Source organism: Drosophila subpulchrella, chromosome 2R (assembly GCF_014743375.2).
Source record: "Drosophila subpulchrella strain 33 F10 #4 breed RU33 chromosome 2R, RU_Dsub_v1.1 Primary Assembly, whole genome shotgun sequence".
Classification (NCBI taxonomy): Eukaryota; Metazoa; Arthropoda; class Insecta; order Diptera; family Drosophilidae; genus Drosophila; species Drosophila subpulchrella.
Window position 1 is genome coordinate 11,845,969 of NC_050611.1, and position 27,507 is coordinate 11,873,475.

At 40.8% G+C, this 27,507-nt stretch overlaps 3 protein-coding genes across 4 annotated transcripts; 2 read left to right on the forward strand and 1 right to left on the reverse strand.

Moving 5' to 3' along the window:
* Positions 1-399: 399 nt before the first annotated feature.
* On the forward strand, positions 400-2,758 carry LOC119551693 (putative mediator of RNA polymerase II transcription subunit 26). Its single transcript, XM_037861162.1, has 3 exons — positions 400-568; positions 811-966; positions 1,020-2,758. The coding sequence occupies exons 1-3, from the start codon at positions 566-568 to the stop codon at positions 2,367-2,369; spliced, it is 1,509 nt and encodes a 502-aa protein (XP_037717090.1). The 5' UTR covers positions 400-565; the 3' UTR covers positions 2,370-2,758.
* Positions 2,759-3,247: 489 nt separating this feature from the next.
* LOC119551840 (sialin) lies at positions 3,248-5,874 on the forward strand. Its single transcript, XM_037861410.1, has 7 exons — positions 3,248-3,408; positions 3,543-3,769; positions 3,887-4,132; positions 4,195-4,647; positions 4,712-4,844; positions 5,028-5,269; positions 5,343-5,874. The coding sequence occupies exons 1-7, from the start codon at positions 3,399-3,401 to the stop codon at positions 5,607-5,609; spliced, it is 1,578 nt and encodes a 525-aa protein (XP_037717338.1). The 5' UTR covers positions 3,248-3,398; the 3' UTR covers positions 5,610-5,874.
* A 10,777-nt stretch (positions 5,875-16,651) lies between these two features.
* On the reverse strand, positions 16,652-18,178 carry LOC119550079. 2 transcript variants are annotated; one of them, XM_037858549.1, is made up of 3 exons: positions 18,043-18,178; positions 17,117-17,465; positions 16,882-17,060 (listed from the first exon to the last, which is right to left on the reverse strand). In XM_037858549.1, exons 1-3 carry the CDS (start codon positions 18,064-18,066, stop codon positions 17,023-17,025), a joined length of 411 nt encoding a protein of 136 aa, XP_037714477.1. In that variant the 5' UTR covers positions 18,067-18,178; the 3' UTR covers positions 16,882-17,022. The 2 variants fall into 2 exon arrangements, with proteins under 2 accessions (XP_037714476.1, XP_037714477.1); XM_037858548.1 differs by having other exon boundaries at positions 16,652-17,465.
* Between the last annotated feature and the right edge of the window lie 9,329 nt (positions 18,179-27,507).

Below are 27,507 nucleotides of genomic sequence, written 5' to 3' on the forward strand. Positions count from 1 at the left end.
GAAAATAAAACATCAAGTTATTTTTCTACAATCACGACTTTTATAAACAAAACTAAACTGTTCGTAAATGATGATATATAGAGTATCTGTATATACAATAAATGTATACTTCGTTTGCTACTTCATTTTTAATATGTAATAAGACAAAGATAGGTACTTTTCTAAAAGTATTTAACAGAGAATAATGGATTTTTTAGAATTTATCTAAGGAATAAAATCAAACTTCTTAGATAAATGTTTGGAAGTTACGACATCCATAGGTGGAATATTCAAAAGTGCTAAATAAGTTTTTTAGCGACATTCGTCACACTCAAATTTTGTAACGGTCGTTTGCGCATCAGCTGATTTCCAACCGGGCGGGCAAAACGTCAAACTGGTGAGACCGTCAAACGCACACACACACACACGCAGCGAGAAGAACAAGAAGAAGAGCCAGCAACAGCAATGTTTGAGGGAGTGAAAAATTAAACAAAAGTCCACGCAATTGAGCAGTTAAAAAACGGCGGCGGTTAATAAACAATACATCAAGATTTCGGGCCAACGCGGACTGCTCCAGAAGCTCACAATGGTAATTAGAAGGATGCAGAAATTATGAATCGTTCGATTCTTTAGTCACACACACACGCCGCGTCTGTGAGGGTGTGTGTGTGCGGGGAGCAGCAAAGAAATGTAGACACCGATGGCATTTAAATAAACAACAGCAACAATTGAGTGGTTTTCGAGGCTGGAATACAACGGATTTGTGGAAATTAATTCCACGGAATGCTACATACACATGTGAAAATCCTTACCAGCCGTTTACCTTTCCAGGATCGAGTGACCAAACCGCAGAAGAAAATGCTCATTACATTGCTGCGGGAAACCAAGTACATGGAGGGCAAGAAGGAGAAGGAGTGGTACTGGGAGAAAATCCAGGCGGCCCTGAACACCATCGGTCCCAAGAAGACCATAATCCAGTGGAAGAAGGTGAGTTGACCAGCCGTTAATGGTTGAAAATTCTATATCTAATCCCTTGGCAGTGCTGGCGCGATATGCGATTGACCACCAGAAAGAAGTTGGCGGAACTGAAGCGCTGCCAACTCTCTGGAGGATCTCCGCCCCCGGGCATCGAACTGAACCAGGAGGACAACGACATCATCGACATTGTGGGCACCGAGTACTTCTACGAGGAGATGAACGGCGAACTCAAGGCGGAGAACTTTCTGACCGGCCTGGACTACGCTCCGGAGCACTTGTGCGATGCCATTCTCACGGCGGCAGTGGGACACCACCAGCACAACATGCAGCACCAGAAGGATCCGCAGGCCCATCCAGGACAACAGCCGCAGCAGGATCACCACACCAATGATGGCGAAACCAACGATGCACCTGGATCAAGCAACGGGGGCTCATATCAGGGCCACCCTGTGCCCCAGCTGCAGGCGCTCAATGGCGGAGGCGTAGAGCATGCCGGCGGTGTCCATTCGCACTCCGGGATGCTCCAGCATCCTGCTTTTCATGGCGGCTTACACCCGCACCTGTTGAGGCGCCAGCATGTCAGTGGATCACTGTCCAGGGAGTCGCCCTTTGAGGAGAAGCTTCTGCAATTCATGCAGGACGCCTTTCCAAAAAAGAGCAAGAAGCGCAAGAACCGGGATCCGGACAAGTTATTTCTGCTCTCCCTTTACGAAGAGATCAAGCGGGTTCCTGAGGAAATACGCCTAGACGTTAAGTCCGAACTAATGCAGATACTGAAAAAGTACCAGAAGAAGCCGCCCGTCAAGGCGGAGAAGTCCACGCCCTCCTCCACGTCAACCTCCTCGAAATTGAGCTCCAGCAGTAGTGGCAGCAACTCGGTGACTTCCCATTTGTCCCACAGCATGTACCAGTTGCAGAAGAAGTACGAGAAGGGCGAACGGGAGCCTTCCCCTCAGTCGCAGGTGGAGCGAGTGGTCTCCGCAGGGGTAGTCGCTGTGCCCCTTCACGCCTCCCAGCAGCTGCCCCTGTTCCAGTTGCAGAAGAAGTACGAGGAGAGCGCCGTGGATAAGGTTCACCAGCAGCAACAGCAGCAGCAGAGCGAGCAACGCAAGCACGCGGAGGCCGCTCAGGCCCACCATGCTGCCCACCAGCAACCGCCACCGCCACCACCCAACGAGCACCTGCACCACCCACAGATGAGTCACAACATCATGTTTCCGCTGGGCCAGCTGCGCAACGAGCAGCCGCCCGCTCAGCAGCACCAGCATGCCCACAATCCCCACCAGCAACAGCAGCAGCAGCAACAGCATCCCCACCAGCAGCAGCAACAGGGACAGCAGCACCATCCGCCCACGATCTTTGGTTCGACCGCCAGCGAACGGCCTGCGATGTCCTACGAGAACGTTGGATGAGTACTGAGCCGTCTGTGGGAAGCCACTTGTGGAGCACCACGCCCTGCGACGGTGTCCCCCACGACGGCAGACGCGCACCACTGCTAGCCCTCGATTTAGAATGCAACTAGTAGGTCTCACTCTTATGCTAGCCTATACCTAAGTATACAAATGCTCACTTACTACAAGGATGTTCATAGTTCAGAAATGCTGAGATAATGCTCACTTTCTGAGCATTTCAAGCAAGATCTGTATGATTTATGTATGTATTTTTTTAGTAAGTGCACGACGTGATCTTCATGTAAATGTTCCCGTGGCAATAACAGCGCAGCTAAACTGCGGTTCATGTTCTCAATAGATCGCGACGCGTGAATTTATCGGTGTAAACACAAATATAATTGTATCTTCAAGTTTGGTTTGTTATTGCAGTTGTAAATATGGGCTATGACTTCATAGACAGATATGTATATCCATGAGTATGGGTATGTTTAGAGGACTTTTTTTTAGAACATATTACTAAACTTTCCGCTGATATGATTTTTCTTCCGTCAAATGAACCCATTCTGTTTGCTTAGCTCAGAGGCTTCTGCTTCACAATCTTGTTTGTTTGGACTCTGCGAAGCTGTATATCTAGCGACACGTCGTTAACCTGTCTCCTGAAATATCTAGTCTCCAGCTCTCGTAATGCGATAACCAAACCCACAGGGAGTACGCCATGTCATAAAGATAGTCCAACAGCTGACTGATCCGATCTGCCTAAATGGGAATTTTATCTGAGCGGGGCCGATTGCCGAACTCGTCGGTGTCGGTCGCATGGAGGCCCGTTTGATGAGCGAGCAAGAGCCGAGCTGCAACATAATCCGCCAGATCTGCGGCTCTTATCAGTAGCGTGCGGCGGGGATAAAGAGATAGAGATTCTGGGTCTGGTGTTCTATTCCGGCAGCGGTCCGCACCAGTTGATCTTTGGCAATCGAATCGCAAGGATTGCAGTTCCTGCGAATGCAGAGTCCGAAATTCCAGTAAAGTTCCTCTCCAGCCAACCCATTCACCATGGCCCAAGGTACGAGAATGATCTTAAATTCGTGTCTTACCTTCAAGTTCGTCGAGTGTCGAAGATCTGGCTCAAGACCTCCAAACGAGGCACAACCACAAGTTGCGGATTCGCATTTCATGTACTTTGCTTTGATCTTTCAGTCGAGGCGCGTACGGTGCTGTGGTACATGTCATTCTTGGGCTTCATAGTCAACTACATGCTCCGGATCAATCTAAACATCACCATTGTGGACATGATTGCCGGCAAGGGTGAGATTCCCTCAAATGTAACCCTAAATAGTTCCATCGCAAACTCTACTGATTTGGCTGCCCTTCCGGAATTGAATGACCGATTTTCGCTAGAGCGTTGGTATTTGGACTGGGCGAATGTAAGTATCAGATCGCTGAATCACTGGTTAAGTGCTTAATGAAGCCACTAAGTGATGCAGCTTGTGCAACAACGGGGCGTATGAGTAACGTGCTGAGTGGCGCTATATCTTTTGCAGATTCCGTATGAAAGGAATGGATTTAACTGGAGCGGGAAGCAACAGGGCGCTCTGTTGGGATCTTTTTTCTGGGCTCATTGGACTCTGCAGATTCCCGGCGGGATCCTGGCCACTAAATATGGCACAAAACTGGTCTTCGGTTGGTCCAATGGCATTGGCGTTCTCTGCTGTTTCCTCATACCAATTGTTTCGTATCGGAGCTATACAGGCCTGATTATTATTCGAGTTTTCCAGGGGTGGATAACCGTAAGTGATCATGAAGCTGTTTTCTTTTTTAAGCAGGCTTTAATCTTTTTTGGTCATCGCAGGGCTTGGCCTGGCCATCGATGCACGTGCTTACTGCCAAATGGATTCCGCCCAACGAGCGCAGCAAGTTTGTTAGTGCCTATTTGGGCAGCTCAGTGGGCGTGGCTCTGTTCTATCCGATTTTCGGCTATATCATCGACTGGACCAGGTGGGAATGGGTCTACTATGTTTGCGGAGTCGTTGGAACTCTGTGGTTCATTGCGTGGCAGTTCCTGGTATTCGATAGTCCCGCCCAGCATCCTCGCATCACTGATTCGGAGAGAAAGTACATTGAAAAGTCCTTGGGAGCCTCTTCCCAAGGCACAAAGGGACCTACCCCCTGGAAGGCGATAGCCACCTCCCGTCCGGTTTGGCTGAATGTGGTGGCCCAATGGGGTGGCATCTGGGGCCTGTTTACTTTGATGACCCATGCGCCGACCTACTTCCGCCTGATCCATCACTGGAACATCCGAGCAGTAAGTGGCGGACGAACTACTGGGATCTGTAAAATGCTATAGATAATAATTCCCTATATTTTAGACTGGCTTCCTCTCGGGACTGCCGCATCTCATGAGGATGCTCTTCGCCTACGTCTTCTCCATGCTTGCCGATTATCTCCTGCGGACGGATCGCATGAGTCGCACCAATGTCCGCAAGTTGGCCACGTTCATTTGTAAGTATAAAGGTTATAGATGCTATGATATATCAAAATATTCTATCCAAATATGCATTTTTCGAATAAGCTCCACCAGGACAATTGAGTTCTAGCATATTGAAACATTTAATTAATCACTTCCTTAAATACCTCTTTTACTGAACCATCCTTAGTAAGCGTTTTTAAATCCTACTCTTTCAGGCTGTGGCGTCAAGGGTTTCGTGGTTTTGGCTTTGGCTTACTTCGGTTACAATGCAACGGCAGCCATTGTACTGGTTACATTGGCCACCATGTTCCATGGGGCAGTGTCCTCTGGTCCTTTGGCCTCCATGGTGGATCTGTCGCCCAACTACGCGGGCATCGTACTCGGAGTGAGCGGAATGATTGGTGGAATGCCGGGCTTCATATCGCCCTTCATCGTGGGTCAGCTGACTAACGACAATGTGAGTTGAGATCTTTGTTTGAAAATTATTATTATTACTATTATTATTATCCTAACATGATTTTTTCCTGTAGCAAACGATTGAGGCCTGGAAGAATGTGTTCCTGCTCACTTCGTTGATGTTAACAGGCAGTGGCATTTTGTACGTTCTTTTTTCGGAATCCTCATTGCAGCCATGGAACAGTATCTGTCACCCATTGCCCGAATCCGGACTGAAGGAACTCCAAAATCTGGGAGTCGATAGGGAAGATGAGGAGGAAAAGAAGCCCCTTAAAACTGATCATGATAATGAGGTGGCTGAAACGGAGACCAAAACAAAATCTGTCGGCGATGAGCAGTGACATGGGGCTGCGTCACTCTATTTTATTGGCATAATACTGTGTTGCTTATGGCACCTAGCCGAACAACGTCTGATATGGCTTATCGCCATTCTGTGTAAATAGTTACCCGTGCATCCACAGAGTTTAGCATCTCCAACCTCTAGATTTAAGCGAGTTGTTTACTATAACATAGGATTAGGTCTCTTTTCTCCCCTGAGATTCTGTTTGTCCAATGTGTGCTTTTAGTCAAATAATAAAACAAATTATGTATATAATTTAAATTAAACCTCTGTTTGGAGAAAAAAATCATTTGGGGTCTGCATGGGCTTGCTCAAATACACATTTTTATGGTTACGGAAGCTAAAATAATCCGCTACTGTCTGGAAAAAAATGTACTTAAATCAGATGATTCAACAAATTCAAAAGAAAGATAATAATTTTTCTTGGGGATAAGCAGAGGTCACTGCTTTGTTGGATATAACAAACTCTAACCAAGTCGATCTAGCCATGTTCACAGACAGTAGATAAAATGAAAAGTGTAAAGTGTAAAAAGTTAAGGAAGATAAAATGTAAAAAGTATATATATCTTAAAGTTGGGAGATACCCAATATAGCCAATATGTATGAGATAATAGTCGTGGCGTCCGACTATAACGTTCTCTCTTGTTTTAGCTTCATACTACTAAAATAAAATTTCTTTGACGGTCAGGACTAAACTTTGTTGTTTCTTTTTAAGCATATGTACTCCCCTTAGAATAAAAATGTTATATTTTATGACAAAATTTGTGGTGTATATAAAACTTAACATTTAAATATAAGGTGGTTATATAAATCTTTTCAGCTTCGCGTGGCGGAAGGTAAATGCGTCACGTAAAGAGTTTATTTAGAGTTTGAACGCGGAAGCTGTAAGAGATTCGCTACTGTTTAGGAAAGTTTCCACTTAAATCATATGATTCAGTTAATCCAAATGTAAGATAATACTTTTTTAGAAGGTTAAACAGAAGTCGCTGTCATGATGGTCTAAAAATGTGCATTTATTTTTAGACATAGTAATTAGGGCTCAGGGTGCTACATTCGGATATCTTTTAGTTACGTATGTGAACTTGGCCTCAGTCCGGTTGCTATCTCATTTTATTTCGTACTACAATCTGATATTGCGTCAGATTGGGTAATATAACTATTTTACAATTTTGTTTATTTTAAACAAAGTAAAGTAGTCCAAGTTAATTTCGGTAAGGAAATATGATGGAAAGAAACTGGTGTTTCATCAACCCGCAAACGAGGTAATGAGACCCCCCATGCCAATGATTTGGCAAACTGAAGTTAATAATTGCAATTTAAATCAAAACTGATTGAACCGGAAAATCGTTTTCCCTTTTTGGCTGCCGTTTCTCTCATTACTCATACCACACGTTGCACAATTGGAAGTTCCGAAGGAGATGGAAATGGGATTGAGGAAAGGCTGGATAGCGAGGGGTCAGAGGCGGTACAACCTTTGCTGCTCCGTGGTCTTCGACTTTTTTACGTGCTTGCATTTGTTTCATTGGCGTCCATTTCCGATTGCACTCCAGGGAGTCGTAGATGTCAGTCCTCGTCCTCGTCCGCGTTCCCGTCTCCATCTCAGATCCTTCCACCCCCCAGAAATCCCCGGAATCATTCTGGCCACTTCACGGTTTGTCCATTTCGGTTTTCGTCTGTTAAGCCAGTCGATGTCTTGTCACTTGATCCTTGAGCTTGAGCCTGCGAAGTCCGGGCATTGATAGAGATTAATTGGTTTCCTGTTACCAGTGGCGGATCCAGAGACTATTCTTGGGGGGGGAAATTGAACTTATTCTTCGATTTGGGGTTCAAACTTATTATTGCGAGAGAAATACAGTACAAATTATAAAACAAAAATTATCCATCCCAATTTTTAGGTAAACAAAGTGGTTATATTTTTTTATTGCAGAGAATATTTTTCTAGCAAACAAGTAAAATTTTCAGGTTCTGTGGTTCCAAGGGGGGGGAAATTTCCCTAATTTCCCCCCCCGTGGATCCGCCACTGCCTGTTACGGGCAATAGGCCGATAAACTCAAGGAGGTGGCGATGAGGAGTTCTATAACGAGATTATATCGCTGATTTTCCATCAGCAGCTGGGGCTTGAACTTCCTGAAATGGAGAACTTAAAAGTAATGGAATGGTACACGGAATACCTTACTCAAAATAAAGATATGTCAGATTTCAAACCTTTTAAAATTTTTAGAGACTGTTTGACTTTAAATTTCCCATTTTTAAGATTAACTTATTTTTATCAGGAACATTACAAACCATTTATGTTCCATTCCACATATAATGTTTTTTAGCGTTTTCCCCGCTGACATTCTATTATTTATTTATATCAAAAATTATCGTTTATTAAATCGCATTTCCTGACTACCTTCTTAATGCTTATTGAATGTGAAAAGTGTTTAAGAAGATTTCCACACCCCACAGAGAAAAACTCGCCATGCCATTTGCATTATCTCCGATCTGGAGAGGAAAACTCTCCTTGGAGATGTTGGTAAGCTGTAAACAACACTTAACTTTAGAACTCCGAAAAAATTTCGCACTGATTTGCGAACGCAAAAAATGAAAGCGAATTCCGGAGGAGTTGGGCCACGCAAATTTATGCTCACTCCCAAAAAAATAAAAATCGCACAAGCAAACAAAACAAAGTGAAGCAAAAAAAAATGTTTCGCTGGCAGGAAGTAAATTCAATCGTAAACAACGCAATCAAAAATTCATTCAAACGAAGCATTAACGCTTATTCCGTTTAGTCTGCGGTGGGTGGGCCCTGGGAGGTGGTTCTGGGAGTTCGGCGGTGGGTGGAGGTCCTATCTCATTGTCAGGCAAGTGCAACAAACACAAGGGGACTCCAAAAGAGCGTGCAACTGTCTGTATCCCCCCTCCATTTTAATTTTCAATTTTTTCTCGCATACATTTTTTTATTTCGTTCACTTAGGCAGGTACATTTATTATGTGGGCACGCGAACAGTGGGAACTTTGCAGTTCCGGGCACGTCGCTTCATAATTTTCCATTTCCATCTGTTAAATGGGAAGCGCCATGGAAAGCCGCGAATAAATTTGTGGATGGATATAGCCCATCCTTCGAATACTCCGAAACGTACCATCCTTCCACCTTATTCACGTGTGCATACGTGTAGCTAAAGGTACCCGGAACAATGGGCACACGGATAAGTATCCGCGGCAATAAATTTAATTTGCACAGTGAAAACATCGCAAATCCATTTTTTATACCATAAATTCCTTGGCTCCCCAGTGACTCGGATTCGGGTTCAGTTCCCCACACCCTCCATTTGACGCTTTCCCGTTGTTGTTCAGGAACGGATTAATGGATGTGCGAACATGCAAATAAAGATGAACTCGGCTCAGATACTGGATCGGAAAAAACCTTAAAGAGGAGGAGCTACCCACTCTTTTCAATTACAAAACTGTTAGACTAAAACTGGGATTTTAAGCTGAGGAAGGCTTTTAAGAAAAATCATACTCATTTTTAAAATATATCAATTAACATAAGATCCAAACTAGTGGAGTTAAATCGTTAATTTTTTCTGTAAATTTTGACCCCAAACAACAATATTCGGATTTTATTTTATTTGAGAAGTGGCTAAAACTGAACTATAAACAAAACCTAAATCGTTTGTTCAGTTTTTTTTCTTTTAAAGATCATTCTAACAAGCTTACATATAATTAAAAATAAATACTAGCTTAAATGTTATCCATTATGCAATGAAGATCAAGGTTTCTTAATTAAACCCTTTCATTTGACCTTCCTTTGCCTAAACTTCTTCATTAGGATCAAATAATTAAACCTGGCCACCCACTCACTTTCTCTGTCTCTATCGTAATCTTTAATTTACATTGTGGTCAGTCATCTGTCTTTATATGAGCACCACCACCATCCATAGTTTCCCTGGAAGCCACCGCCCAGTCACTCAATCATAAATATTATTAATAATGTGTGCGGCTTGCGGTCTTCGGGAGTTCTTGAAACTCGGAGTGGGAAGTTCTTGTAGTCTGGCAGGGCCTTTGGCTAATTTATTTAGTCCCGAGGCCGGGGCTACAAGTAACTTTGCCATCCTAGAAACTTCGGTGAGCACACACATACGAACAATCCAAATGGGATTACACGAAGGAGCCGGGGAACTTTCTGTTTGAATTGGCAAAACTAGAAATTGCAGCGGAAAACTTTCTTCGACTTCGAGCCGAGGCTAGCTGCCTCATTCCCGATCATCTCGCATCAAAATGTTAAATATGAAAGCCACTTAACGGAATTTCTCGCAAAGGCAAATTAAAGTTGTCACATTAGGTAAATGAACGGGAGAATAAGGGATGTCGGTGGGGCGTGTCAGTTAAAAGCCTCCCTCCTTGTTTTAATCTTGAAGATATAACTTTGGCGTCGGCGATGATAAATCATAAGCGGACCGCCCCCGCCAAAAAACAAAGGAAAAACCCAGTAGAAAAGCCACATACCCAAACCGAGAGGGAAAGAAAAGGACCAAGGGGACGCAGACAGACAGGCGGAAAAGGGAGCGGGCGGGTTTTCACAACAATATGTGAATATGTTATTTGTTCTGGGAATTGTGAAAATCTCAACAGGTCCCCGCACTTTGCATATTATTTTTAGTACGCAGTACGGGATCCAAGGATACTTGGCAGGTCAGAGTTAACCAATTTCCAGGCTAGCCACAAGCTTGCCGCCTATTTGGCTACGATACTTGTGTTTGCCAAGACATTAAGGACAAGCCGCATTTGACAGGACTTTCCCTTCTTGTTTCTTGAATCGTGATGGGCTAATATTTACATAAATTCGGATACCTACAGGAGCTTTGTAATTTAAATTCCTCGCTTGATTAGGCACTTTTTATTCGGAAGTCGAAAGAAGGAATAGAAATATTGCTATTGCGAAAACTACAGAATCCTTTATTTTTTTGGAATTCGCAAAATGGAACTAAGAATTTTTTATTGTGAAACATTGCTCAACATCATATAATCATTCATTATTAGATATATACTATACTACTATATAATGCTAAGTAGTTAACCAAAAAGAGTTTTAAAGATATTTGTTCATATAATCGGTTTTAGATATAAGAAACAGTATTTTCTGCTTGTACTACGTTTACGCCAATCGTTTTAAAAGATCCGGTTCCCAATTTGGCCATCTAACATCTTATTTGCAAACCCCCTTCTTTAGCCAATGCTAACCCTCATAAAGTCCGGTACTTTGTGTTGAATTCTTTTGGTTTCATTGATGTTGTTTTATGAATATTTCAGCCAAAGTCCATTAGAATTATTTGGATGTTTGGCTGGTTGCATTATTCATGAGTGCATGCAAATTGAATTGCGTTGGACACAAAACATCGGGGGAAAGCTGAGCGAAAAACAAGTGGAACAGGAGTTGTCGGAACGAATTGGTCGGGTGGCAAGGACGATGTCTGCTGGTTCCTCCTTCGACCACATCTCACAACTCAGCAATTCCCCGGGTGAACATTCATTCTGATTATGCACACACATCGATATGAATAACACATTCCAATCCGCAGTCGAAAACTTCATCTTCAAGGAGCCGTTTTCGGTGGCAGGAAATGGAGCAGAACGGCGAGGATTCAATTAAACGACCACAATTCAAATGTTGACGTCACAATTTGGTCCTTATTAAATTATCATTCGATTATGCCATTATGTTTGCCGATTGCCCCTGAATCACCCTAGCTAATGGCACTTCCGGCGGAAGTTTAACGATGCCAAGACCCCGGGGTTGTTGCCAACTTCTCTTGCCAACTCAACACAAGTAAATAGAAACCCTTTTCCTTAAAATTTATCTCCTCCTGGCCTTAAAAGTACTGAAAATGGAACGGTGCTGAAAGTATCTTGAATGCGAAATACATATATCTGCAGGGGCATCAGTGTTGGCAACCCATTAAATGTAACGATTATTATCTCACGTAGCACCATTTTGGGAATTTTAAATATGAAAACTGCTCAAATTGTCCTCGAAATGGGCATCGAAGAGTGTGCAAAAGCGAGTTTGCATTTTTGAGCAGGTGGAAGGCATCTCTTGAAGGGTGGGATCCCAAGAATATTCGAATTGATATATGTGAATCCCGATTAAAGGACATTTTATTTGATCAAGAGTACATAGTTTTCTGGGATTATTCTTATTATTTTTTAAAGCGATTAAATGTAAATAGCTACAAATGATTATTTATTATTTTCCACAATGAATGCTCTTTAATAGATTTTACTAACTCACAAGTAAGGAGATCTATAGCAATACAAATCAGAAGAAGATAAGTAAACTTTTTGTTTGTCCTTTAACATATTTTTCGGGAGGTTTTTAGATACAAGCTTTATAAGAATCCTTATATATCCATGAGAAGACTACAAAGTTTTAAGGGCTTTAAATACATTCTACCACCATTTTCCCTTTGCTAGCAAATCTCAGTCAGGCTGTATTCTGTTACGTGTCTTTTTATAGTTGCAATCTCAGCAGGTGTCTCAGGTTTTCCACAAATGGAAACACCTTCCCCCAGTCGAGGAAAACTTTAAATTGCTTTTCTCCCTGTGACACTTTTATTTGCTCACTTTTGTGTGGCGACATTTTGGCACATAACCCGAGCACTAAGTTTTCAAAACAAACCCACCCACTCACATCAATTGCGGCAATTTGCCAATGAATGGACACTTCTAACTGGCAATTTTTATACCAATTCCATGGCCTTGGGGCGGAACTTTGTGACCGCAACCCTTTTTTCCCCGGGACGTGCCACGTCCTGTGTCCTTTGACCTGCGTCCGTCACTTTCGTATACCTCTGGGTGTTTATCCGGGGGTCCGAGCGCCAATCAAGCGCAAAACCGTTTTTGACATGTCCGGACATATCGAACGGGTGGACGGGCGCCAAGGCTGACCAACCAGAACCACAAGGATGTCCAAAAACAAGGACCTCATCGAGGACCAACCAGTAGTCAGTGGTTAGCTGCGTGGTTTGTCCGCACAATGACAATTCAATTACAGAAATGGAAATAGCGGCTGGCATAAAAATCAAATAAAAGCTTCATAAAGTGCTTCGGATGAGCAAATAAAATCAGTGGGCAATGTCAGTTTGGGTTCGTGATGCCCAGTGGTTGGGTTTGGGTTGGGTGCTGGGGGTAGAGCACTTCCGCCTGGAGTTCGGTTTTTGATTAGGGCTCCACATCCACACAGAAAAAATTTAATAAAATAAAGAAATATAATATTTGTTAAACAATTTTAAATTAAATAAACAGTTCCTAATTGCCTAATCTTTCATAAGATATATTTCTAACTTTTATAATATTAAATAAAGTGATTATATTTGCTCTAAATATTTTAGGAATATAATCTTGAGAACGAGATGAAGTGCTTTTGGTTTGAGGAATTCTTTCGCCTTGAAAAAACAAAATCAAGACCTCTTTCATCTCTATTTTAAGATCATTTCTTATCGAATTATTGAAGAGGGGAATTTCTTTAATTAAAAACATTTCATTTGAGCTTATTTTTCTTTTAAATGTATGTAGGTGCAAAAAAAAATATTTGACAACCTAATCTATATGAAACAGGTATTAAAAGGCAAGAAAAATTTTAATATATATATAAATTTAATACGATTTTTATAATTACTTAAGGTATATTGTTCTCCGTGCAGCATTGAACAGCATTTATTGGGCCATCTATGGCCTGGCCACTCGACCTCTGAGCTTTTGCGGTCATTTGGCAATTGGCGCCATACGCACGTGCCCACCTCCACCCGCTTGCACCTTTTTCCCTGGCAGGCTCGTAAAGTTCCCACGCATTGGGAGTTCGAATCGGGGTCGAAGTCGAGCAACAATGCAACACAGGAAACGGAAGTGAAAATCGAAATGAATTCAATTCCGCTGACCCTTTTGCGGTTCGATTTCGGTACTGCGGTGACTCACCTGACACCTAATGCCCTGCAAACTCACCTGCGAGTGGTTGACACTCTTAAAGTCGTGGAACAAATTGCGAACGTAGTTTAAGAGGAGGACGGGCTATTGAAAATTCATAGCCAAAAATTTATTCATGGTCTGCCCCACCGACTCCCGGGGCATTAATATTTAAGAAGCGTCGTTCTCGGCCGACCTGCTCCCTTGGTCCTCCTTCGACCCCTGCTCCTCCTCCGAGCAATCCTGGCCTGCTTGGGTCACCATTTCTTTTTTTTTGGCGGCCTGTCGCAAAGTTTGTGTTTCTGGTCCTGCTCCTTTTCACGTGGCTGTCAGTAACAACGTCTCGAGGACATGAGGGCACGGTTTTTTATGGGCCAAACTTGGCAGTGCCGATGCTGATGCCTATGTGAGCTAGGGCACAGTGGTGTGAAAGGGCTCAATAAATGACAACATTTGATTATAATTTCTTACAAACCTAGGCAGTAAGACTTCATTCGTCTCCAAATCCAAAATGTAAACTACTTTAAATTGCTTATTCTCAAAAAACAAACTTGAGAGCACTTTCGTCTTGAATTCAAGAACATTTTTTCTTAAAAGAGGAAGAAGACCAATTATAAAATTTAGCACTTTCGTCTTGAGTTCAAGAACATTTTTTTCTTAAAAGAGGAAGAAGACAAGTTATGAAATTGAGCTATTTGATCTTGGCTTTATTTCGATATGATTTTTTGAATGTGTACAAAAGCTAACTTAACTTTAAAACAAAAAGGTCTAAGCCCCTTTTGAACAATATGTGATTCAACAAGTATGTTTTATGGTATAAATTATATCACTTAAAAAAAAAAGTTTGCAAGGCGTATTCTATTTGCATTTTAGATAACTACGTTTTAGTGTCTACTGTAAAGTATAAGAAAATTTAAGAGACATTCAGTATGTCGTTAAGAAAAGTTTTCAATGTCCCTTAGATCAGTGAACCAAGGTAACTGCTTTTCCTCGACAATTTCCACCCCTCGGCACCTGGCTGTGTTGTCTTTGGCCGCCCAATTTGTAACCCTTTAAACCGTCTGACACGCGTATAATGTGACAGAATGTTCGAAACTACACATTAATTTTTGATCAAATGGCTTTCGACTGGTCCTGCTCCCTGTTCCTTGCGCCCTTTTCGTGGATCCTTGAACGTTCTTGAAGTTCGAACTTCGAAGGGCTGTCAAATGTCATTCGAAGGGAAAATGTTTTTGGCCCAATGAAGTTAAGTTATCAAGTCGGCGGTTAGCCGCCAAGCTGGAAATTAATGAAATTTTTTACGTTCTTCCTGCCCGGCGGCGATTGGCCGAGGTTGCTGGCCATTGGGCTAACAAAAATTCATTTATTTTCATTTATTGTTTCACATTTCCCCGAGGACAGCGAGACGTTGCAATTACCGCAGAAAAGAAACTCACCCGAAACGGTACAAAAAAAGTGAAAAAAATCCCGCTTCTGTCGCCGAGAAAAGTTTGAAAAATATATACACTTTTTTTTGTGTTTCTTTTCCGCGGAGCTGGAATTTTATTTACTTTTTACTGCCCAGGCGTGTTCATAATTCTGTTGACTTGTCCCGTGGATTGTAATTTTTACTGCAGGACAAGCGCAAATACATAATTGAATAAAAACCCAAGTTCTCAGGGCAGTTTTCCGGGAAAAGGGGTGAATGGGGGGTCGAAAAGTTTTAATTCAATTCCTTGTGCGTTGTTAACTTGAGACTAGAGTCGACTCTGAAGTTGATTAATTTCGCATTTTTACGCTTGATTATACGAGTACCACAGAAGTTGGACTAGCTAGTTGTGGAAGCTGCCTGAAGATTTTCCTTTTTTTTGGGGTTTTCTTCCTTTATTTTCGCCCTTTATTTTCCACGCACACACATTCGAGGAGGAAGATGGAGAGGGAGTCCTGCAAGGAAGGAATCTTTTTCGTGGCTGGCAAAAATATGGCGTTGAATCCTTTGGGAAATTTCGATATCACACTTTGTTCCAGCGTTCTCGTCATGCCCACAAGTTCATTACACATTCGCCGGAGTCGAAATGAGCAAAAGTAATGGGAAATGCATTGGGCGGATGGGTGGGGTATTTACCGAAGTCGGGGGGCCACCGGCAGGTTGATTAACCAGACTTAGAGACACAACCCCCAGATTCATGTGTGCCATAAAAATCGCAATTATTATTTCCTCCATTCGCTTCTGATTTGCGGAGTCGAGTGAAAAGTATCTGTCAGTTTTCCCTGATTGCGGGTGGATGATTTCGATGTAATCTGCTGGTTATAATTATGGGTGCTCAATTATTTACAACTTAATTGATCGAATTGGAGTTATTAACGGAATTAATTATCGACAGTATATATTTTTATTAGTTTGAAAAATCCAACAAATAGTGTAACCATTTTATAGCAAACATAAACTGTTTTGGACTCAAGAACGACTATGTTCTGTAAACTATTAATGTTATATAATATCTTTAAAATAGTCCTATTAAAATTATTTTTAAACTGATGACATTGAACTATAGAAAGTTGTTCTTACAAAAAACTATAATCATGATTTTTGTATTTAAGAACGATTCTTTGTTCGAAACTATGCATATCTTTAAAAACATCATATTCTATATATGGGCGGGAGAAAGTTCTGTAGTTTGGCGAAGAAAACAGGCGAAGAATCGTGGCGAACAAAGGGAACTTGAAGAAAGACAAAGGCAACGACACTTGGATAGATATAATATTTGCAAGAAAGCCGCTGAAAGGGGAACGCCATAAATCAAATGTATCTACGTATCTACGTATCTACCTATCCACCTATCCATTGTTGCCTGTATGTAAATACCAGACAATAGTTATGGGTATGCGGGGCTTAATTATACGCGACACTCGATTCGATTCGCTGGCAAATTAGCATATGACAAGGCCAGTTAACAGCTATCAAAACAGTTAGCTAAACTCCGCGGATGGAGTCAGAGATGAAGATAGATGCCATGTAATTACCAGAGCGCAGAAGCAAATAAAAAATAAAAATACAAAAATATAAAAAAAAAAACCCAAGCAATTAAGGGAAAGAATCTTTAAACTATGACTCAAACGTTTTTGGGCTTTTGTTTCATTGGCTAAATTTAGACATGGGTTTATTGCGGCAATTAGCATTTATAATATTATAGTTACGACTACGATTAGGGGGTAATAATTTAGGCTTTAGCTTTGACTAAGTGGAGAGGAGCAGGGAAGATCACAAGATCATCTCGAATCGCTGATCCCGGGCGATGGGCTCTGCCTTGCTCTTCACCAGATACTTGGCAAACTCCGAGGGCGAGCGAAACGACTTGATGGGGAACTTGCCGAAGCGTCCGTTGGTCTTGGACACCACGTAGTAGATGGGATAGGGGCCCGGTGTCATCTGGACGGGTAATACTTGACCTTGGACCTCCACCCGGTCCACCTGCTCCCCTGCAGCCGACCTAGCGTCCAAGTTTAGCTGCTTCTGCTGCTTGAGTTTCTGCTTGGGAAAGGCTTTTAGTTCGTATTTCAAGGCTGGCTGCGTCTCATCTTCACCACTGGCGGCCACATTCCCATTCCCCTTTCCACTCATCAGCTTGGCGGGTCGAGGACGCCTCTTCCGCATCTGCTTGGAGTCCACGTACTGCCGCTGACCGGAAACGGAAACGGGTCCAGAACCGGAAGCAGAAGCTGATCCCGTTGGCGGACGAAGGGTTTGGATCTGGAAGAAGGCCGAGTTCATTTGGCTGCCCGTGTTGTCCTTCTTGGGAGGCAGATCTTGCGGATGCACGCGGATCACCTTCTGCGTCTGGTTGGCAATGCTGATCACATCCTCCTCGATATCTGAGGACTCCTCGATGGCCAGGGACACACTTATCACTGCGCTTAGGCAGAAAAAGCAGAGCTGAACAGATTTTAAATAATTAAATAAAGATGAATTAAAGTTTTAATAAAGTCTATTAATTTAATTTATATATATAATAATTAATTATTTTATAACAACAATTTAAATAATAAAGTATTTGCTATATTTAAATTTAAAAGCTTGGAATTTTTTATAAATTAAAGAAAGAGTATATGGTATTTATACTTTGATAGAGTTAAGTTGAAGAAAGTGCTTTGGGAAGCAGAATATTATGAATGCATTTTTCATTCGAATACCAAGAAGATGTACTTAAATTGTATCCAAATCAATAAGTAGTTTTGTATCTTGCTTAGCAAGTCCAGCTTGGCTTTACAAGTCTAATTGTTGATACATTTTTGTTTGCTTTAAAAATGGATTATCTTATTTATTAAGAGCAAAATAGGCTCTATGTCCTATTTTTCAATATACTTGAACTTCAAAAGATATTTTTCGAAAACATGCAATTAGATTTCACACTAAAGATGATACAAATTATTTAGCTGATGAAAAAATGTACAAGCTAATGGCCACTTGTATATTTTTCTATCTTCCGCCGTGGGCGATCAATCACAATTACCATAAACCGATGACTGCCGAACATCTTGTAAGATCACCCAGGTAAACAATGTTTCTGCCGATTCTGAAGCTTCTGTGGATTCCGCAACTAGCGACTGATGTTGGATGCTGTCGTTTGACGACTGAAAACACTGGAGCCCAGCGATCGCTGTAAGCTTTTGAGCTGGAGATCCCAGATATACCTATGCCCCCCATATTCCCCCCAAACACCACGATCTGTTTATAATGAAGTGTTTGGTGTTTTTTGTGGTTCGCGCTTTTTGGAGGAGCCAGAACAAATAATGAGCCAAAAATTTGTTAGTTTTAATTCGTCTTTTGTCATTTGGCGGGGAGTTTCCCCTCTTCCATCCCGTAAGATCCCCGACTTAGCCCGCACAGTGGGTCAGGGAATGGTAAAAACGTCGATTCATTTTCGTGGTTCATTCGCAATGATTGGTTGTCTGTGATTGCCTCGCTGATTAATTTGTTTTGCGGCTGATCACCTCAGTTTTTTCTCCACCCCCTTTGTCGATGGTGATTGTTTTGATCATTGTTTGATTTGATGATATTTTTATCCATCAGTAATGAACAAATTAGAAGGTTCTGGGTATAATGAATATGTAAAGGGCTTCGATTATTTTGAACAATTTTAACTATTATAATAATGGTTTGTACTGGCAAAATCTAAGATTTGACACCTATAATATATATGTGAGAATATATTATATATGTTTTAGGAATTTATAAGGGTAATAGTCAAAGCGACCATTACGACAGCTTTTTATGTTTATCAGGAATTCTATAAATAAATTATTTAAATGACACCCACCAATAAATCTCTAATATTTGTTTACTATGACACTATCTTTTATTTGTATTTCTTTCATTCTTTCAACTATTAAACGTATATTTACTTCTTAAAAAGAGTATTCAAGAGATGCAAGGCGGGGTTATAATTTTTCCTCATCATTAGGCGTGCATTACTAATTATTGTAATGGAATTATTTATGATAATTGTCAAAGTCTCAGACACTGCACATTGTTGGCCATTCGGCGAGTGCACAAACCAGTGAGCAGAAGTAAAAATAAAATAAAGTACGTTTGCCAGCGAAAACAATTATAATTCAATTGTATTCAGATGGGAGATATAGAAGTCATGAAGCCGATGACTCAATGTCGTTCTGTTCCTAGTTGCGATTTCTGGTTTTGGGTCTTGGAACTTGGAACTCGACAAGCGACTTAAGATGGGATTGGAGAGCAGGAAAATAAAGCTCAATGGAATTAGAGATCTTGAACTTAATGCTCCGAACAAGGTTAACTTTGATGCGGATTGTAATCTTATAATTGAAGTTGTTAGCGAGACATAAGTGCTAGAAAACTCTTTTAAATTGATCTACAAACTTGGACAAGTTAATAACTCAGTTGATTATGTCACCTGAGTTCGCAGCAGTTCATTAATATGCACATCGATGGGTTTAATGAGAATTCATTGACCCAGTCTGCTTCGATTCGATTGAATAACTTCATTAATCAAGCTAGAACGAATCACCGCTGATGGTGATGATGATGATGATTATGCTAATGATGTGGTGGCCAAAAGGGGTCAGCGATTTATACTCGCAAAATCTGTTCTGATCTGTTGGCATGCATATTACTGTCGTAAAAATTCACTTTGCCATCGATAGTCGAAATGACAAAAACCATTTATAGCTTTTGAACATCAGAACCAAAAAAAAATGGGGGGAAACCAGGGAAATGCAGCCACTCCAGACGGTAATAAAATGCCCAAGGAAAAGCACTAGGACCCAGACAATGGAATCCATTCCATTGCGCCATCCTCCATCAATGTCGCGCCATCGATTGTTATTCAAAGCAGCCATAATAATCTGTGCCAAGACGTATAGACAAAGTGAATTCCCGGGGAGAAATCGCAAAAAGGGGTAAGGAATGGGGGCCTTTGGCTTTTTAGTTAGCCAAGTGTTCGGGGAATTGAGATGTAACTCAACAGGTTTTAGCTTTTAAGTCCCTTACTCTCGATGGTGGGTGATGTGCAGGCATTGCTAATGGATTATTTAAAGTGTCTTTAAAGTTGCAGAAATTCTTTACATACATATATAGAAAAGGGGGTAGGATATCATGTGTGCCCCAGGCCTTTGTAATTAGATTGCCCAAAAAAGGACCTGATGTGGGTAGTGTATCTTTTTCCACCAGAGGTGACCAGTACGCAAGACATGTCCGAACCCTTTCTCCCATTTTCCACCCAGAGGCTAATGGACACAAAATCCGTGGACATTTGTTTTACTTTTTTGCGGCAAAGTTTATCCTTTTCCTTTTTTTTTTGTTGGTTGGTTTGTTTTGCGGTCAGAACATAAATTACCTATTAGCTATAGGGATCACATATAATTTACGAGTGGGTAAAGGTCCGCAATAATTACACAGGTGTGGAGAATGGGTAGATAAGCAGGGACATTTCCACCATTCATACCATAGACAGTCTTTTGAAAAATTTGCTGACTCAAATAGTTGTTGGGTGATATCGTCCACTTTTGAGGGTGGCATTACTCCACTTCGGATGGTCTCATCACCCACTAAGCCCAAGGAGATCCAGACCATGATTCTGGCTTTTATTACATGACAATTACCCACAATCAGGGGAGCATATGTGAGCCACATTCGCACCGCAGTATGGCAATCGTAAAAAAGAATGGAGCAGCACTTGGTCGGCCAATAAACGTTGAGTCCTCCCAGTTGAAAGTCTTCCCCGCAGACATTACAAACCCGAAATGGTTATGTCTCCGTCGACTTATCAGCTTGGAAATAAGAACTACAAATGTCATTTTCGGCGGCTAAGCGAACGTTAACTTGGCCATAACAGTTATAGAAATGTTTTGTCTTGGCAACAGCAGTTCTGATATCACAATGAGCTTTTCCTTAGACTTGTTATTATAAGGAAATGTTTAAAGTCAAGTTGATTAACCTCTAACTTTATTTATTTTTGATGTTGTAAATTTTATCTTATAGCAAAATCAAAAACTTTTTTTTAGTCTTACCTAAATAGTTTTAATAAATAATTGTTCAATTTCAAATTAGTTTTTTTATTTAAATATATAACTTTTTTAATTTTTAAACAAGAAACAAAGTTGGGCACCTGTAGGTAATGATTCAGATTCTTAAATAGGTATGGCAATGTTGCAATCAAAACATTTAACATTTTTTAAATATCTATTTTAGGCATGAACTGATATTCATTCTCGTTTTAAATTAACAAGTTCATTTTAAGGAAACAGCTTTTTAAAATTTTTAAAGGATCTAGCTTTTAATGTCAGGTCGAATTGGTTAAATTAGGGCTTAAATTTATATAAATGTGGTTTTAAAAAATCGTTTGCGGGATAAAAAACAAAGAAGTTAAGAAAATACCTGTTAAATTAAATTATATTTCATGTACCCTGATGTTTATATAAGCTATAATAAAGATATTTTACGAATATCTCCAAAGTAGGGCTCCTGAAAAGCTTGGTTTATTAATTTTTTGTGTGTGCCTTCCATTTGCAAGAATAAACATTTAAAGCCCCAGAACTTGAGCAAATATTTAACTTGAATCATCGTAAATTCGTTGCGAAAAATGCTATTGTTGGCCATTAAAATATTTAACGGATTGCCGCTGATGGACTGGGCGGTGGCCTCCTCCAAGTTTCCCTCGATTCCACGGCGAGGAAAAGCGGCTTGGGGTCTCGGAAAATGGGGTAGGGGAAATCCCAGCGATTGTATGTGTATGTATGCACCTAAATCCCGACAATCGGTGTAGAAAGGTGCCCGCCAATGCCGCGATGACTCCGCCCTGAATCGTTTGGGGTTCCAACTTGGAAGTTAGACGAGGTCCTTCACTGCGCAGCTGCGGCAATTTCGCCTCGTCCAGTTGGTGCAAATCGATTGGGAGGGGGCGTATCTGGGGTTACGAGGAGTGGGAGCCACGTTCAAGACTGTTTCAATTCCAAACCGTTTCCAGTGCTAAGGGACAAGCCGAGTTCCGACGAGTCGAACTTTTGGAAGATGAGACAGCCTAGGACTCTCCAGTGATTTCAGGGCAAATGTTGAAAATACTATAATTTTCATAATACCAAGTATTGCAGATTTAAAACCGGTTTAGTGGCCTTTCAGTTGCAGATACTTTTGTATCTTTCATACAAGAACAGCACGTATCTGCCACGCGCACACCCAATTAACGCTAATGCAGGACTCATAATTTCACGCCTTACGGTGTGCCATTAACCCCAGGTGAAAATGTGAGGTGTGTGAGCGGGGGTTTTCGGCATGCAAATGAACTGGCGAATGGCAAATGGTAAATGGCAAATGGAGCCTGTCAATATGGTAGCCCCCATCTTGCATGGGGGGCACCCATAAAAATGGTGTATATGTGTGTGCTCTTCGGACCTTGTTCCGCACTGTTTTGCAAGGTGCTGATTATGGCCTTTGATATGCAAATGAACCGGTTTTACGGTCCTCCTCCCAAAAAACCACTACGCTGGGCCAAAACAAATGGCGTTAATGATGGGGCAAGATGACACCTTGTGGCACATCATGGCCACTCATATGACCAGCTAAAGACTCTGGAATATGCGAGCCAGAAAAAGGGTTCTTATGAGCAGTTTCAACCCCAATTAGACTCATTAGGCAAGGGGGCATTAGGCATTACAATGGTTATGGATACCATCCGAGGTGCGAAACGTGGGCGCTGACTTTGGAGTGATTTACGACACAAATTACGGGCTTAAATGGACAAACATGCCTAGTTTTAATCATAGGATGGCCTGGATGGGTGGGAGGGTAGGCAGGATGTGTCCATTAACGCGACGGGGAAACGAAACTATAAAGCAGCAGAGGTGCCCGCTGAGGTCCCCGAATGGGCATTAAGCATGTGCGACATAAATTAATTAACCTTTTCTCACATTCCCTTCACGCATTGTTAGCCAGCATGTTTATGCAAAACTATGGTACTCATTTTCGGGAAATAAAGGCCGCCAAACTACTCTAGAGGGTGGTATTAACCAGGGCTCGTATAATTTCCATAAAACCTACACTTTTTTCTATAACTAATGCGAAAGTATTGTCGGTGTAAAATTATGTGTTTTATACAAAATACTAGTAACATTAAAAAATACAATTTAAGTAAAGTTAAAACAAATATGGGTATACTTTTAGGCGGTTAAACAATTTTAGTTACAAAAAAAACAAATATGAAAAACTACGAATGCGTAGTACCTATAGTTTTCTGGCTTTTTAATGGCTCTTTATTTATCTTGATATTCAAAATGAATCATAATTCTAAGACTTTCAAAGCGTTTGTAGTTGTTGATTACCCAACCATTTAGATTATTTTAATTACCCTTCTGATATATGATAAACAAAAATTTAGAAGTTCCTTTCGCTTCCTGGCTTTATGTTGAATTTGAGAATTACTCATACTTTTAATCAATCTTGAATATTTTACATTCTTGTCGAAACGGTTTTGAGATTTATGTGAATCGAGATAAAAGTAGTGCCTGCGCTTGATACCGCCTTTCGTTATTAGTATAAGTGCTCAAAATAAATACGCATAAAAATTCAACAAATTGGGTGAGAAACAACTGCGGGACATGGGCTATGTTAGTATGTTGCTTAGAAATGGCCCTCCCGGGAAATTATAAATATATATTCTTTCAGAAAAAAAAGAAAGTAACAAAAAACGAAAAGAAAAAGTTCTACACGCAAAATATTTAAAACCGTTGAGAGCGAAGGGTGGGAGTTTTTGGGGTTTGGAAAAGTTGCGCCTAATTGTAAACGGCCCAGCAATGGATGACACTTTATGAGTACTCGGGGCCCTGAGTTGAAAGTTGAAAACGTTACTCTGCACTCCGTGAAATTGAATTAAAACCGGCCAAGGGATGGAGCGGTCAGGGTGGGCATTGCAATCCGGGCGGGAGTTCAAAATGTTTTCCTCGCCCAGGGCGACGGAACACGGGACTTAAGCGGCATTAATTATGACACCGAGGTGGGGGGGAAAATGGCAATGGAAAAGGCCCAGTACTGCAGACTGAGCCCATATGTATGCTCCATATTTCCCCCCCACATATCTCCACATTGCACTGTCAACCTGGCAAAATTTAATTGACCAACTGGTAAGTAGGGGGAGGAAACTGACCGAAAAGGACGACGCAGGACCAAAAGGACTTTGCACAACTGACACAGTGAACGGGTGCTGCAAAATCGGATAAAATCGAGTGGAAAATGTAATCGCATAACGATAATTCCGTGGCCAGGATATGACTGTTACCTGCCTTTAGGGTTAAGGGTCCTCAGCCTATTTCCACTCCCAATCCCGGAACCCGGATCCCGGTTCCCGATCCCAATCCTGTTCGGTCCCACCTGGGAGTGGACATTAAATAATTACCGCAAATGGGCTTGGCGATAATTTTTGCACCAAAAGACCCGCCGCAATAACAACAACAGCCAGCTGGAAAATAAAAATGTAATTGTAATTGCGAAAACAATAAACAAATGTGCCATACGATGGACTGCATCCATAGTTGCACTCGGGGAATACAAATTCCGTCAGCATTATAAAAAAGAGGGGCAGGGTTACTTTGTTGGCCATCTTACGGAACCCGGAGTTCTCTATAAAAATAAAAGGTTTAATATGAATGTTTTTTCATTTTATATTTGTTAAAAAGAAATGTTCTCCTCGTATAGGTATTTTATTTTTCTTGATCTCAAAAATGCTTTTTAGAGTTTAGAATAAAATCATTTAAATCAAAAACTTTTTAAAGTTCGGATTCGAAAACTAATATGTTTAGAGAAAGTATGCACATTATTTTCAATTGTAATATTAGAGTTGTCTGATGTTTTTATTCAAAGCAATACAATAAAGAGTTTATTATAACTTATAGGATTGAACAAGTCTTCTCTGCTCTTAGCTAAAAAAATAATTTAATGTTAAAATAATAGTATATATCAAAACATTATTTTATGTTGTTTATGTTTCTATATCATGAAAATATTTTTATATAGCTTACTTAAAATTAAATTAGTTATATTTATAAATATCTTGATATTTGTTAGCCATGTAATTTTAAAGATATCGTTATTATTACAGTTGAATTGTATTCTTTATCTCTGCTGTTAGCTTGTAAAAAATCAGAACGACCTCTGCCTTATCCATAACCTGTTATACCCTTTAACACCTGTAATTTAGGGTATTAAAAATTGTATTTAATTAACGCCACCGGCTGCGCTTCGATTCTGTTGCATTCCTGTGTGGCTTTCAGGTATTCTGGGAGGAGAACTGCGAGGCGGCAGGATGATCAGGGTCGTGGTTGTCCATTTAATTTGCATTCGGCATTTGCCAGTTCATCGAACAACTGTTTTAAAGCGAGTCAACCCCTTGAAATGACAATTCACTCCCAGGTGGGCACTTCTTTCGAGGACCTGGAATACCCATTGCCAAATCCCAAGGCGTTCCCTTCGCACTGGCTACTTAAAAATGCATGACCAAGGATGCTTTCTTCGCCTGAAATCCAACCCCCTTCGCACCTACCTTCCATCATTTACCAATTAGTTAATTTTTACGGCAGCTAGCCGAGAAATCTTTCGAATTTTGAGTACAAGTGTCTTTTAATTTCTTATTAGCGGTTTATTATCCCCGCGGACATTTGGGCCATTAATATGCAGAGAGGCCCAGGCGGCCACACGGCCGAAATCATTAATTTTAATGAGCCCGAAACAGCCAGTGAAAGTGGCCCGAAAAGGATTATGGTGCCTGAGCATTCGGTTAATTACTTAATAATTTGGGCAGGTGTTATTTTTGGAAAGTCAATTCATAGGGCGCCCGGAGACCCGGCGAAAGTAATTGGATGCTGTGAAGGTAATTAGAAGTTTGGGGAATTAAAGGAGGGAATTTTGGATTTGTTTTGGAATTTGCATAAAAAAGAAGAAGTTAGGATAAGTATATAAAAGACGTCAGTAAAAATGTTTTTTTTTTTATATTTAAAAATATTTTAAAATTTCCTTTGTAAATATTTTCTTTCATATATAAAATTGCCAAATAAACGTGAACAGTTCCTATTTTAGCTTGTATTAATTAGTAAGCTATCGACAGAAGCATAGAATCGTTTTAAATCAACCTAAATGATATTTTAAAGTTTCCGTTTGAAATATTTGCTTTCATAGTTAAAATTCCCAACTAAAAGTGCTTTATGATCAGTTCCTATTTTAGCCAGTATCAGTCAGTTAAGTATCGCCACAAATCGTTTATCCCCAAATCGAATCAAAAGTGCAGCCTTTGAGATCAAACCAAACTTGTTCCATCCAATCACTTTGAGTGCTGATCACGATCCGAAATCCAGGGACAGGGGTTAAGGGGCCTGAGGGGTTAAGAGGAGTGGGATCAGTTCGAGGAGCAAAAAGCGAATGGAACATTAATCCGTAATTTGCTGCTTGTGAAGTCGGGCGACTAAGTAATAATTTTTAATAGGAAGCCAATGCCATAAATGGTCAATAGTTGCCACTCAGTTTTTGCTGCTGTCCCGCTTAAATTTGTTTGATTTTTTGTTTGTTTCTTTTGGTGTGTCTGGTGATTTAAGCCTGATCCCTGACAAAAGACGGGAACTGAATTTGGCTTTGATGGAATGCCAAAATCGATTCGGAAATTCGCGGCACGTGCAGATCAGAGGAGAACTGGCAGCTGAAGTCGAAATCGAAGTCCAAGTCGGAGTACTACGAATGCACAGCTCCGATCTTTGGCCGTAATTTATGAACTTTAATTGTTGGCTTTTATAGAAATGGATTGGTGGCTATAAAGCATTAACAGTTAGAGACGCTGGCGACACTTTTAATTGATTTTCTACCCTTTTGATTTAATTTATGAACTGTTCGCCATATTCGGCGGCCTGCTGGCCGGTTAAACATTTAATCAATGTTCGAGTATCTCAAATCTGCACTTGCCAGCCCGTCGGCCTTTCAGCCAGTTGGCTATAAATATTTATGAGCCAGCCCAGGCAAAGCTAATGACAAAGTGATAAGGACAATTAAGGAGAAAGCAGCTGCTGGTGCAGGGCCAGTTCAATACTGAAATGTGTCACCAGAGTGGACTCTATGGATGGAATAGTGGCGGAGATCGTGAAAAGGAATACAAGTCTATTATCCCGATTTCGATTATCCTATAAAAAAAATATTCTTATTAATTATATCATCAAATATCCTCAAGATATTATCATCCTCAAATATTTAATAGTCTTACTTTCAGTTGTAACGAAAATGGGCTTTCCCATAAACAAACCAATTACTCCTTACCTATTTAATACATTTTCAAGTCGTTTATTTACACTATTATTTACTAATATTATAAAAGAGATTTTCTTTAACTCTAAAACTCAATTTTTTATACGAGTATTTTTTGTATTTGATATATATACACCTGCTTAACAATAATGACAATAAAAACATAACGGAAAAA

Coding starts and splice junctions, on each gene's coding strand:
- LOC119550079 (XM_037858548.1), bottom strand. CDS start 18,066: ATGTTCGGCAGTCATCGGTTTATG. Junction 17,466..18,042: donor TCGGCAGTCATCGGTTTATG/GTAATTGTGATT, acceptor AAATCTGTTCAG/CTCTGCTTTTTCTGCCTAAG.
- LOC119551840 (XM_037861410.1), top strand. Junction 3,770..3,886: donor GGTATTTGGACTGGGCGAAT/GTAAGTATCAGA, acceptor TATCTTTTGCAG/ATTCCGTATGAAAGGAATGG. Junction 4,845..5,027: donor CAAGTTGGCCACGTTCATTT/GTAAGTATAAAG, acceptor CTACTCTTTCAG/GCTGTGGCGTCAAGGGTTTC.
- LOC119551693 (XM_037861162.1), top strand. Junction 967..1,019: donor CCATAATCCAGTGGAAGAAG/GTGAGTTGACCA, acceptor ATCCCTTGGCAG/TGCTGGCGCGATATGCGATT.